Source organism: Diabrotica undecimpunctata, chromosome 6 (genome assembly GCF_040954645.1).
Source record: "Diabrotica undecimpunctata isolate CICGRU chromosome 6, icDiaUnde3, whole genome shotgun sequence".
In the NCBI taxonomy this organism is placed as follows: Eukaryota; Metazoa; Arthropoda; class Insecta; order Coleoptera; family Chrysomelidae; genus Diabrotica; species Diabrotica undecimpunctata.
Window position 1 is genome coordinate 22,477,150 of NC_092808.1, and position 14,487 is coordinate 22,491,636.

The 14,487-nt window shown below is 34.6% G+C and overlaps 1 protein-coding gene across 1 annotated transcript; it reads left to right on the forward strand.

Moving 5' to 3' along the window:
• The first annotated feature begins 5,288 nt into the window (after positions 1 to 5,288).
• On the forward strand, positions 5,289 to 7,988 carry Nup93-1 (Nucleoporin 93kD-1). The gene is made up of 2 exons (XM_072534431.1): positions 5,289 to 5,397; positions 5,451 to 7,988. The coding sequence occupies exon 2, from the start codon at positions 5,458 to 5,460 to the stop codon at positions 7,906 to 7,908; it is 2,451 nt and encodes an 816-aa protein (XP_072390532.1). The 5' UTR covers positions 5,289 to 5,397; positions 5,451 to 5,457; the 3' UTR covers positions 7,909 to 7,988.
• The last annotated feature ends 6,499 nt before the right edge of the window (positions 7,989 to 14,487 follow it).

A 14,487-nucleotide genomic window follows, 5' to 3' on the forward strand; every position in this document is an offset into this window, starting at 1 on the left:
GCAATCATGACCTTGCTCGCTGCGGCTCGAAACAGCTCCGTTGAGGTTTTTTTAAACCATGTTCTTAAATTCCGCAGCCATGATATTCTCCTTCTACCGGGTCCTCGCTTACCTTTGACTTTACCTTGCAATATAGACTGCAGCAGGGAGTAACGGTGCTGATTTCTCATAACGTGTCCCAGATATTGCAATTTTATGTGTTTGATCGTAAACACAATCTCTGGTTCCTTCTTCATTTTTTCTAGAACTTCCTTGTTCGTGATCCTTGCTGTCCATGATATTCTCAGCGTTCTTCTATAAAGCCACATCTCAAATGCTTCAAGTTTTTTAATAGTGGTGTCTGTAAGCGTCCATGCCTCCGCCCCGTACAACAAGACAGAGAAAACAGCATCTCAAATGTCTCATTTTTGTATCTAGGGATATGTTGTGACTTTTGAAGATGGCGCTCATTTTGTTAAAGACCGTTCTTGCCTTTCCTATGCGGCACTTTATTTCCTGTACATTGCTCCACTGTTCGTTTATAATAGTTCCCAGGTAGCAATACTGTTTTACTCGCTCTATCTGCGTCCCATTAATGTATAGATGAGCCCCATTTATATTCTCCTTGCTGATAATCATTTGTTTCGTTTTGTGGGTTTTAATATTTAGTCCGTACTGTTGACTGTACCCGTTTATTCTGTCCATTAGCCTCTGAAGTCCCTCTAAACTATCTGCTATCACCATGGTGTCGTCGGCATATCTAACATTGTTTACTCTTTCACCATTTAAAAGGATGCCTTCGTCTATTCCGTAAAGAGCCTCGTTAAAAATTTTCTCTGAGTACATATTAAATATCAACGGCGATAGGATACATCCCTGTCTAACTCCACGTAGTATTTTATGTGATCTGTTTCTTCTCCGTTAATTTTCATGTATGCGGTCTGATTCCAGTAGAGTTCTGAAATTATTCTAAGGTCTTTGTCATCCAGGTCTGCTTCTTTTAAAATGTTTATCATCTTTTGATGATACTTGACTATATCAGGTAAGTAGGTGGAAAAAATTTTATATTGTTTTATATATATTTTTTATTTATTTCAATTTTTTAAACAGTTTTTTGAAGAACATATAATGGATCTGGAGCTGCTGGAGATTCGGCTGGTGTCCTAACAAGCTGCAAACCAGTTTCATAATACTGTGCAGTTGGTACTGAGTTGATGGTTGGACTTCAAATAACATGGTAGGTCGGAGGAGGGCACTTATTAATTCCAGTTCAACAGGATCTGGTTTCCTTTCTTAGGCTGCTGTTGCGGTTTTTTGAAATCAGGACGAAAAAACGACACAGAAACACCAGAGGAATGGCATAAGAGCATCACAATCCCCATATTTAAAAAAAGGACAAAAAACTTGTCCACAAAACTACAGAGGAATAACCCTCTTAAATACAATGATGAAATTTTTCACGAGTATTCTTAAGGACAAATTGGAAAGGCGAAGCACTAATGCTGAAGAACAACAAGGTTTTACAAGAGGGCGGTCTATAACAGATGCAGTATTCATAATAAAACAAATAAAAGAAAAATCTATAGAGTTCGGCATGCCAGAGTAAATTTGCTTCATTGATCTGACGAAGGCGTTTGACAGGGTTCGCCTGGGAGACATTCTAAATATATTAATAGAAAATAAAACACCGACCAACATAACAAAGATAGTCCATAACCTAAATAACAACAATGTAACCAAAGTTAGAGCAGGAGACCAATTCACTGAAAATATTCCAACACCGGAAGGAATTAAACAAGGCGACAGTTTAAGCCCCTTCTTATTTAACCTAGTCATGAGCAAAATTATAAACAAAGTAACATCTCTCAATCTCGGATACAGAATGGGCTACAAAAGAATTGGTATGGTGTGTTAAGCAGATGATGCAGCAATTATTGCTGAATCAGAAGATGATCTTTAGAGACAGTTCTTTCAGTTCTTTTAAATAAGCCGCCAACTAAATATGACCATGTCTACCAACAAAACTAAATGTATGACAATCGCAAAAGATCCGCTCAGATGTAAGTTAGTGCTTGAGAACAACCCTATAGAACAGGTGATGCAATTCAGATATCTGGGCATAGATATATCAAGCACACACGACACAGTAAAGGACCTAAGGAGTCAGATCAACAAAGTATCCGCATTGTCGGAATGTATGCGAGAGATAGTCTGGTCAAATCCGTATATGCGCACAGATAGTAAAATTAGAATCTACAAGACTTGAATACGACCGATCATGACATATGGCATACAAGTACGCGAAGATACCAACAAAACGAAACAGATGTTAAGGGTTGCCGAAATGAAAACCCTAAGAACATTAGTGGGCAAAACAAGAAGAAACAGGGTGAGAAATACAAACGTCAGAGAGCAGTGCAAAATTCAAGATATTGTAAGATGGGGAAGGCAGCGTAAGAGAATGTGGTATTATCATGTAAGACGAATGGATGAGAATAGACTCCCAAAAATTGCCCTAGAAAACAACCCGTCCGGTTCAAGACCTCCCGAAAGACCACCTAAAAGATGGAGGGATAGTTGGCAATCTACCTCCCAGGAAATTAACCACAGGCAGCTTCAGAATTAACAGATCTAAAGATCTCCAAATAGTAGAAGAAGAAGAGGACTTTCAATTAACTCAAGATTGGAGGGTTCCATCTCCGCACATCCATTATTCCCTTCTTCTTTAGCGGCAGCGCAGTCATCCCCATTATTGATTGTAAGGCTGTCTTCAGTGGCTCTTGGATCTGTAATTTTTTTTAATTGAAGCTGCTTCTCATAAATATAGGTTTTATGCGTATGCTGCTCGCTTCCCGACTTTAAACATAGTTTTTTAGTTCTCTCGATTCTTTGAAAGAAATCCCGAAGATTCGTCCATTTTTTCATTACAGCTTTGCCTAAAAAACAAAAACAAAATTTTTTTAAAATTAAATTTGATTTATTTTTATTTGTAACTTATAAGTGCAGGGTAAATAATATTATGTAATGTTTTTTTTTCTCTTATATTCCAATCATAATGTCTACATTTTTCTCCAAATATCTGACGTTCACGGAACTTCACTACAGTTTCAGACTAGGCATTTCCACGAATGGCAAAATAGTGAGGGATTTGTGCCTAGCTATTTGGTGGATGCGGCAAGAATATATCCACGTGCCTACCGCACCCCACCAGTGGGAAGAAGTTGCTGAACGATTTCACCCATGTAATTCAATGTTTTACAATAATTATAAAGGGTATTCATCTATAGTGTTGATGGCTGTGGCAGACTCACGTTATCGATTCATTTTCGTAGATATCGGCAGTTATAGCAAATATAGTGATTCAACCATATTTAAAAAATGCTCTTTGTGGCAATCAGTACTAAAAAATGAAGTAGGAATTCCTGAAGAGAAATGTCTTCCTGGAACGGAAAACCCTAAAATATCTTACTTTTTATTTGTAGGTAATAAAGTATTAGTACTTCATAAACAACTTATCAGACCGTTCTCTGGACATGAATTGACATGTGGAAAACGAATTTTTAAATATCGCCTATCTAGAGCTCGTAGGTATGTGGAATGTACATTTAGTAAACTCGGTTCGCTAATCCCAGTCCGAACTGTCTAGTGAATTTAGTATTTATTTTTTTGCGAAGTTAGTTACTTTTTGACAGACGTCAAGTGGCTGGAAATTACTATACAACCAAGCACCCGTACTCATAGCCAATATTAATAGTAAACAAACTAAATAGTAAATAAAATAGAACTTTGCGAATTACCGACAATCAATATTTATTTATCTGCACCATATAATAAATAGTTAAGTTAAATTATAACAACTAAATATATATTTTTTTAAATATATACTACCCAAAATTTGATGGGTTTAGTATACACTTCGACTATTTAGAATAATTCTTCTTTTTTTAAAGAAAGAAGTCTGTAATAGCAGGATACTTGAGCTATTAATACTGAGAAGTAGGAATTGTTGTGTTGTAGGTTTCCGACAATGAATCTGTCAAAATATGCCCGAGCTAAGCGAATGGAGTTTACCTATATTGACCACCAAATGGAGGATACTCCACAGAGCAATCAACTTGGTTCCGGATTTTGCGTCGTTATTGTCAAGGCGTGTGTTATTGTTTTATACAATTATGTTGTAGAAAGAGATGGCTACAACACAAAAGATACTCTTACCATCACAGGACTTGAATCTATATGAAAAAGTGAAGGCGTACGTGGAGGCATTTCTGCTAATAACATTAGAAAAATAATGATGGAATATTTTTTAACCCCAATTGGCTCTGCGTGAGCTGGCAAAATTGTAAAATTTAATGTGGTCAATCAAATGTGTTTAAATAAGTGGTAATGTAGTGTGTCTGTTAAAGTTGAGACAAATATAGCGTTTTTTAAAAAGATGTGGAGCTATAATTATAATAGGCACAGCCTGTAAATAAATAAATAAATACAATATATAAATAAAGCATTTTAATTACCGAATTCGTTTCTTTTCTGTTCACTACTGATCCCAAAGTTATCGCGCAATTGTTTGCAAACTTCCACAAAGGACTCTTTGTCTTAACCCTATCCGTATATGAGTTTTCAGTTTTGTCCCATAAAATACGACGATCCTGAACTAAAGAAATTAGTATCTACTTCTACATCGTAGTGACTTGGGTTCAAATCATGAGTACAAATAACTGATAGGTGATGGAATATTAGATATTCAGATCAAAGTTGATTTCTTACAATATATTGCACATTTTAACATTATCTATACACGATCAACCAATATATTCCGCAATAATATTGACCTTTTATGACCAGCTTAATAAAATAAGATTTATAAATTTCGTGAACCATTGTCTCTAAAAACTTAATAAATTCAGTAACTCATCATTTCCTTTAATGTTTCAACAATTACACCTTGATAGTTACTTATATTAGAAAGTAAATTCACCTTTTTAATTAAATAGAATATTCTCAGTTTAAATATTTGTGTTGGGTATATTTGGAACTAAAAATACAGTTGACAGGAAGCTGAACGAGTGAATCTACATTCGAAACCATCGATATAATATACTATTCGAAACCATTCGAAAAATAAAATGCTTAAATAAAAATATTTTTTATCAGTATACAATATTTGAATATTTATTTTAGTTTTACGTTTTACTAGCGTTTTTCTTAAAACCATTTCTTGAAACAATCACTAACGATAGCTGAATATTAATAAACAACAAACTATTCGAATGAAATGGTATCGAATCTAATTACTCGAATAATTAGATAGTTACTGTCTGTTCGATTGTTCCCATCGGTATTTTGATCTAACCTCAAAAATTTTAACGATCTAAAACAGAAAGCAAACAAAGCATATTTCAGTGTTTTAAATAACAGGTAAAATAATATTTTAATGTATATTTGTAAATTTGACTTAGTTCCTATTTTAGATAAAAGATGTCTGACTTTTCGGAGCTACTGCAAGAAGCTGAAAAGCTCACAAATGAACTTGGAGGAAGCCAAGATCTTCCAAAAGTAGAGAGGTCTATAAGACAAGTATTAGAAGCGTCCACTGATTTGTACTCGAGAGTTGCCCAAACTGGAGCCAAAGATATTCAAGCTAATCTTCTGTTAGGTGCAAAAGGAGTGGATCTTCCCAAAATTGCCCAGAAGCTTGAATCACTCAGTACTAAGAGAACATTTGAACCAATTCTCCCTGTTACAGATTTAGATATCTACAATACTTTGGAAAATGAAACCAGAACACAGATTCTCTCAATTTTTGATTCAGGTTATAATAAGATGTTATCATTTACCTATGATATGTCATGGGAACACCAACAATCCGAGTGGAAACAAGAAAAAAGGAAAATTTTAAATGCTATGAGTACATCTTCTGGAGCAGCCATTGAAATAGGTACTAATAAACATTTAACTATAAATATGGATCGTCCTACATACTCAGCAGGTAATCTAGGTCCTTTGGAGACTATATATGTTTCTAAGATAATTGATTATAACAAAGCTGTTAGCAAAGGTGCCCAGAAACCAAATCTTGTTAATATATTCTGTTCTATTGTGAATGAATTTAAAGATCAAAAAGTTACAGACATGTGGGAAATTATCAAATATATGACTCAGCTTCCTCCTTTTCCAAAAACAGATGACCCCATTAAAACCAGAAATACCAATACTTTTATAGATGCTATGGTTAAACAAGCAAAAAGCTATCTGGAAGATAGGTATAAAACATATATGAATAACATTATAAATGATGATCTTGTCCATGCTATTAGAGGAGGAATTCCAGGAACGTACCATTTAGTTCGCAGTTTTGTAGGTTTGAGATTGCAAGGAGAATACTTAGGGTTGCAAGATGGACTTGTAGAAGATAAACCTTTGTGGCCAATGGTCTACTATTGTCTCAGATCAGGAGATATTTCGGCTGCAATATACTGTTTGAAAAAGTCTGGATTACCTGAATTCAAAGATATGATTTTATTATTGGAAGCCAAATTTAATGGTGCAACTGTAGAAGAAATACATCTCTTAGAGGAGACCATTAAGTTTTCCTATAGAAGACATATCAGAAATGACACTGATCCTTTTAAAAGAATGGTATGGTCCATCTTAGGTTGTTGCGATATAAATGATGAACATTCTGAAGTTGCTAGAACTGCTGATGACTATCTGTGGCTAAAACTTAGTTTAGTAAGGGCTTTGACAGGTGAGGAAGACAGCATTAAGTATAAAGATTTGCAACATGTTATTCTGGAAGAATATGGAGAAACTCACTATAATGCCTTCAATCAACCTCACCTATATTTTCAAATGTTAGCTTTGACAGGCCAGTTTGAAGCAGCATTTGAGTTTTTATCTAGAACTGAGAAGTACAAAATCCATGGTTTGCATATGGCTTTAGCCTTAAATGAGTTATATATGCTTGGAGGGCCACTTGACACAGGTGCTCCTTTAATGAGCATTGATCCTATGGATGAAAAACCATCATGCAGATTAAATGTTCCTAGATTCGTAATGCTTTATGTTAAGAAATTTGAACTTGTTTGCCCAAATGAAGCACTACATTACTTTTATTTCCTCAGAAACTACACAAGTCCAGAGGGCGAAAATCTCTTTAAAGTAAGTGTTGCTTATCTAGCTGTTGAAACTAAACAATATGAATTGATATTAGGTAAAGTACAAAGTAATGGTATTAGAACTAAATGCCTCATTGATCAGTTTACATATGCAAATATTACATGTGAAACCATTGCTCAATTAACAGCAGAAAACCTTTTGAAAAAAGGTCTTTTTGAAGAAGCTATTGATTTATTCGATATAGCTAATAATCAAGAAGAAGTTCTTAAACTTAACTGCAGCATTTTATCCAGAACAGTCCACTTAGAAAACGAACCAAATTCATTAAGAAGTAGAATTGCTGAAAAAGCAACAAACTTTGCAAATCGATTTTTGAGAGAAGGTTATAAAACAAGTCCTACTATAGTAAATTCCTTTATCAAATTAAAAGAGTTGATTACATTTTTTAATCAATATCATGACAAAAATTATCCTCAAGCATCGAAGACTCTTCATGATTTACAATTGGTGCCCCAAAGAATGGATGAAGTTGATGATAGGGTAAAGACCTTTAAAAACTATCATCAAGATCTTTGCAAAGTATTTCCAGATATAGTTCTAGCTGCAATGAATATGATATTTGCACAATACCAAAAACTGAAATCTAATACTGAATATATACCAAGATTCAGGGATGAGACAATGGAAGTCCAATTGAAAACACTGAGGGAACAAGCAAAATGTTTGACAAACTTTACTGGAATGTTGCCATATAGAATGCCAGGAGATACTAATAGCCGTTTAATGCAAATGGAAATTTTAATGCATTAATTTTTATATATTTTTGTATGATATACTGCTAACTTTTAAATTTAAAATGTACTTTTATAATAAAATTCAGTAAAACCTGTTGTAATTTTTTTTATTACATGTTTATACATAAACCTCTTTGATTTTTACAAAGGTTTTATTTGATATTTCTATCCTACTTCTTCCAGGGTCTTACAAATTAGTGATTCTTCATACTGCATGATTATCCTACTAATTGGTGAGTGAATCTTCTGTGCCTTGTTGGTCTGTTCTCATCATACTTTGTCAAGTTCCTTCGGCTTTCATTTCGATGTTTTCTTAAATCATTGAAGATTCCATGTTCTTTTTCATTCATTTTATCTGGGATATTTGGTTTCTCTATAAACAAACCTTTTAGATACATATGTGGAGATGTTCACAGCCTCCTTAGAATATAGTTTTGGACTATTTAGACCTTCCTGCTGGTTTGCAGCTATGGGGGTAGTTTTGACACTATTTCCTCCCATTTAATCATGTTTCATTTTATTGGACCGCCCTCTGTTGTAATCCTATTTTTGGTTCTTTAAGATTTGTGCTTTCCATTAAATCTACAAAGAAGGAACATTTTTATGCATCTCGAAGTGTTCAAAAAAAAACTTTTCCTCGATTTTAGTATTTTCTGTGGTGATCAAGCTTTGTAAGAAACATTTCACTTATGAGTGATTTGTATATGTTAAAGAGTCTGTAAAGTCTGCTGCATTGTATAGTTTTGTAAGTGGTGTTGGTTTGTCATGAACAATTCAAAAATTCTTAGTTCGAGTATTTCAAAATCCTTTAACTGGATTTAATGCGTTTACTTTTAGTTGACCCTGTATAAGGCTTTGTCTGCTTATATATTCCAAGGAATGATTTTTATAAACATCTCAAAATCTGCTTATCGGACCACTATAATAATATATTATTATAAAGTCAAAGCAGATATCATTGCTTTAAAGGAAATGAGGTGGAATAGCTCAGGAATCCTGGAAAAAAATAACTGCAATATGTACAACAGTGGACATCCTACCAGACACGAATTTGGTACCGGATTTATTGTAAGCAGCAAGGTCATAGTTTAATTGATTTCAAAGCTATTGCTCATAGGAAATGTCGAATAAGACTTAAAGGGAAGTTCGCTAATAATACCATTATTAGCATCCATGCTCCAACGGAAGAAATAGAGGATGATGAAAAAGACATGTTCTATGAGGCACTAGATCGAGAGTACGATGAGTGCCCAAAAAATTACATCAAAATAATAGCAAGAGACTTAAATGCCAAAGTCGAAAGAGAGAAAATATTTTCGCCCACCATCGGAAAAGGGAGCTTACACGTAGACTCTAATGATAACGATCTCAGAATCATAAACTTTGCGATGTCTAAGACCATGGTAATAGCTGGGACACGATTTCCCATAAAGATATACATAAGAGAACTTAGAAATCTCCTGATAATGAAACGATTAACAAATAGATCATATAATCATCGATGCAAGACACTGCTCTAACTTATATGTTAGGTCGTTTACAGGAGGAAACATAGATAATGATCACTATTTAGTTAAAGCACGATTTAAGGAGAGAATAACTTAGAAATCTCCTGATAATGAAACGATTAACAAATAGATCATATAATCATCGATGCAAGACACTGCTCTAACTTATATGTTAGGTCGTTTACAGGAGGAAACATAGATAATGATCACTATTTAGTTAAAGCACGATTTAAGGAGAGAATATGCAATTTAAAAAAGGAGAGAAAAAATCGACATTAATAGACTAAAAGATCCCGACACTGCAAATGTATACAGACAGCAAATAGAAGATCAAATACGGACAGAAAACTTAGAAGAAGAAGACATTAACCAACTATGGGCAAATATACGAGATATTGTGTTACAGAAATCGATTGAAATATTGGGCAAAACCAAGTCAGAAAAAGAAATGAAACTTGTATCTATTGGGAACGTTAATCCCATAAAAAATAGGATTAAAGTTTAACGGATTTTGAAGAAAAAAATTTACTTTAAAAATCTGTCATTGCGCGATATTCCCCCAAGTACGGGGTAATTCTGCGCAGAATTAAATAAATCTTTATTCGAAAAAAAATTTATTCTAATAAAGCAAATATTGCAAACAAAACAGATTTCTTAAAGACAAGATTTAAAAAAAAAACATTAAAGAGATAATTTTACTTTCTGACTGTCTTTCGTTCGACCTTGGCACACATATCGCATGTATAATTAACTGCTGAGTCCCAACCACTACATTCTGAATGAGCCCAATTCAAACACATTACACAACGGTACCAAATTTCTTTGTCTCGTCCGAATTCACCGCACACCAAACACTGCTCATTTTCTAACGTTAGATTTATATCATCTAATTCATCATCACAAAACTTTCTCTCATCATAACTTTTAGACTCAGAATCATCAAAATGTAAGTTTCTAAGTCCAGCTTTCTTGCGTATAGGTCGTTTCTTTGCTTTAGTAGCCAGTTTTCCTACGGTTCCTGTCGTTTTTGCTTGGTTTCATTTTTTTGCCTCTTCAGCTTTTTCTTAATATTTCTTCTTTCTTGTTTTATTTCTAATTGCGTTTTTAGTGGCGTGGTAGTGAAAATTTCTGAGTGTTGTTTTGCATGTGATTTGGAACTTTTCTTTATAAATTTGGAAGGAAGAGGAGCCAGCTTTTCAATGGGTATACTAGACTGAGTTTTAACGTTCCAGGCTGGGGTGCAGCTTACTGGTTTGATTTCAATTTGGCATTATAAGATGGAGTCTTGTGCATAGTTTCATCTCGATGGTCCCGGTTGGGGTTCGGTATTTCTCGGTGGAGTTCTCTGCAGAGTTTCGTCACATCTCGACTGATCAAGGGCCCTGTCATCATTGGTAACGTCGGTTTTTAAGTCCATTACAACGTGCATATCTGAAACTTCAGTGTGATCTATTAAGCTGAAATCATCTTCAGAGAATTTATTAGGATCTATGGGCCATATTCCAGCAGCCCAGAACCCGGATACTCCTTTATCCATCGTGGCAACTCTTAGGCATGCTCTGTTAAAAATGGAAGCAAGTTCAAAATGTGTGATTTTTTATGAGTATGAGTTCTCAGATACAAGTCGCACTCACGATTGAAAGCATTCTTTAGGGGCCCAAAAAAAATTAGGTCAAGAGGTTGAAGCCTGTGAGGTATGAGGGGGAAGTGAACCTATAACAATTCCGTGTGATCTGCAGTAAGTATAAATCTCCAAAGAAATGTGACTCCCATGGTTATCCAATATGAGAAGCACTGGATTTCGAAGATTTCTTTCTTTTATATGCTGACAAAAATGTTTTATCCGGTTGAAAAATAAATCTTCATTTATCCAACCGTTTTTTGAATATCTGTAGATTGCTCCAATTGGGCCTCCTCTCATTAATTGTGAATTCATACGTATTCGAGGGAATATGAACATAGGAAGGACAAACTGTCCTGAAACATTTACAGCGCATACTATGGTAACGTTTTCCCCTCTTTCCCAAGATATTACGGATCCTACTTGCTTTTGACCTTTTGGTGCCAAAATTTTTTATGGTTTCTGGACCGTAGAAATGCCGGTTTCATTTACATTAAAAATTCGACTCTCAGGAAATTTGAACTTTTCCATAACTGTGAGCAGATTGTTAAAAAATCGTTCAACCTCATCTTTATTGAATGCAGAAATGAAGTTTTGACTGGTACCTTCGGGTTTTCTAACACTAATGTCTGGATGACGCTTTAAAAAGAGTTCTAACCAATCTTCACCAGCGATCTTCTTTATCGAGTCGAAACGGTGTTCTATTTTATTCTCTTCAGCAGACTGGTATGCTAAACGCCTTAGTTCTGATGGTGTGACTCCAAAAAATATATTCGCCAACTTTTTAACATGGTTGGCTATGGTGGAATCCTGTTCATCATTAAAAATTGGTTTCCTGACAAGTTTTATTTTTTTATGGCTATTGGACTTTAGTTTGTCACGTAGAGTGGATTCTGGAATATTGAATGATCGGCCTACTTCTAGTATTTTTCGCCCAGATCGTATAGCAGTGATCGCAGCTTTTAGTTCATCTTCTGTTCATTGTAATCTTTCAGTTTTCCGAACTTAAGCACGGGGCATTTTGGAATCTAAAATGCAATAAAAACACTATATCAGCAAAAATTCTTACACGGGGTAATACCGCGCAGCACGAAATTACCCCGACACAGCTGCGCGGTATTCCCCCTAAGTGAATAACCTAACTTAACTTATCACTGTTCGTTAATGACTAAATAAAATGCATTATTTTTGTACGTGAAATTATCTATACATATATAGCAAAATAATCACTGAATAGTTTTAATGAAAATTAATAACAAAAGCACTTACCGCTTGTTAAATATTAGTCGAAAATTACATCAATGTCTTGAAAAACAAACAATCTGTGACCTTGTCTAAACCAATACCACGAATGCAGTCATATTACAAACATGTGGTCGGCTAGCAAATACGAGACGGCGCACTGTGTTGAATGTTACAATACTTACGCCGTGTTGCCAAGATACTGATGCGCGGTATGTCCCCGTGCGCGGTATTCCCCCGGTTTCCCCTATCAAAAAACCATTGACGCAGGTTGTAAACTGAGAAAAAAAGAAGAGTATAGACGTCTTAGAAGAGAGGAAAAACGTATCCATCGACGTAAGAAGAGGGAATACGAACAGAACGCTCTCAATGAGACACAAAGTTTATTCGATAAAAATGAAACGAGGAAATACTACAAATCCTTAAATAATAGCTGTCGAAAATTTCAACCATGATTAAAAATTTGTAAAAACAATAACTGTGAAATTCTTAATAGATGGGCACAACATTTCAGCGAACATCTAAATATAAACGATATTGAAGGAGGTTACAACATAGACAATCAACAAAATCTACGACGTCAACTACACAGTGAATACCCAACAAGAGAAGAAGTGTCAAATGCCACCCTAAAACTCAAAGACAATAAAGCCCCAGGAATCTATGAAATATGTTCGGAAATATATAAAAAAAAAGTGGTGATCAACTTTTTGCAGCAATCCATTAACTAATACTTATAAGGCAGAATGAATTGGTACCAGAAGAGTGGCTAAATGGAATAATATGTCCGTTGCATAAAAAGAGTGATAAAATGGATTGTAAGAACTATAGAGGCATCACTCTGTTAGCATCTGCGTATAAAATCTTTGAACAAATTCCCCTTCGTTGGCTCAGTGAAGATGTTCGTTCAGTTGTAATGGAAACACCAAATAATAGTAGCAGAGTTTATTGATGAGACGTATACTATGGGTGTTGACCCGGGATTACTTTGAGTAGAGACTGATGAAGTTGATCGTTGAAGACTATCAAGTTTGTTGAGTGAATATTGATTGAATGCTTCTCTAGGGAAGAGATCTTAGTTTTATATAAGTTTTAATTGGGTCAATATATTCGCGGACCTCGCGGTGATATGTGTATCTAATTTATGTAAATTGTTTAACTTTTGTCAGCACTTTTGACTGATGTCCAAATTATATTATTGATAATTGACCAAATGTGTATGTAACCTAATTAACTACGTGTGTGTATTTAATAACAAATAAATTCATTCGGTCTACTGGGTGATAAAATTATACTGTTCAATTTCGGATATGAATTCTGAAGATTTGATATTGGACAATCTTTGGCAATGTGTTGTTTGAAAGACTTAAACATTTTACAAAGGATATTGTTGGTCAATATCAATGCGGATTTAGTGCTGGAAAGTCAACTACACATCAAATTCAAGCACATAGGCAGATTCTAGAAATGTCACTAGAATATAACATAGATAAACACCACCTCTTCGTCGACTTTAAAGCAGCCTATGACAGTTTGAAAAGAACTGCATTATACAATGCAATGATAAACTTTGGGATCCCTCCTAAGTTAGTTAAGTTGCCCCAACTAACAATGCAAAATTGTAAGCTCATGTGTTAGAATTGAAGGAGAAAACTCTACGTTCTTTGACATTAATAATGGTCCAAGACAGGGGGACGCGCTGGCGTGTCTCCTCGTTAATATTGCCTTGGAAAAGGTAATCAGACAAATAAATATTAGAATGAATGGAACTATTTTTAACAGATCAACGACCACTAAGGAGATGGATTGATGATGTGGAAGAAGAACTACAGATTCTAAGGGTCAGAAAATGGAGGGAAATTGCCAAGAATCGACAGGAGTGGCGACTTCTTTGTGAACAGGCTAAGATCCACAACGGATTATCGAGCCAATTATGATGATGATTAAGATTATCTTATTCTCAAAAGATAATCTTAAACAATATGCTAAAAAAAATCGGTTGCCTGTAAAGTCGGTTTTACGGGCGAAGATTTTACGTGACAACGTCTTTTTCTCGGTAGAATATTTATTGATATGAATATTATTAAATTGCACAATAGGAACAAGGAATTGAATGAAAATAAGAATTGCATTACCGATTTATTAGGTATTTTATATATTATTTATATTTTATATATTATATTTTTATATATTATTTTATATATTATTTATTTTATATTATATT

What these genes read in the sequence shown, in the direction of transcription:
- Nup93-1 (XM_072534431.1), top strand. Translation starts at nt 5,458, where the DNA reads ATGTCTGACTTTTCGGAGCTACTGCAAGAAGCTGAAAAGCTCACAAAT.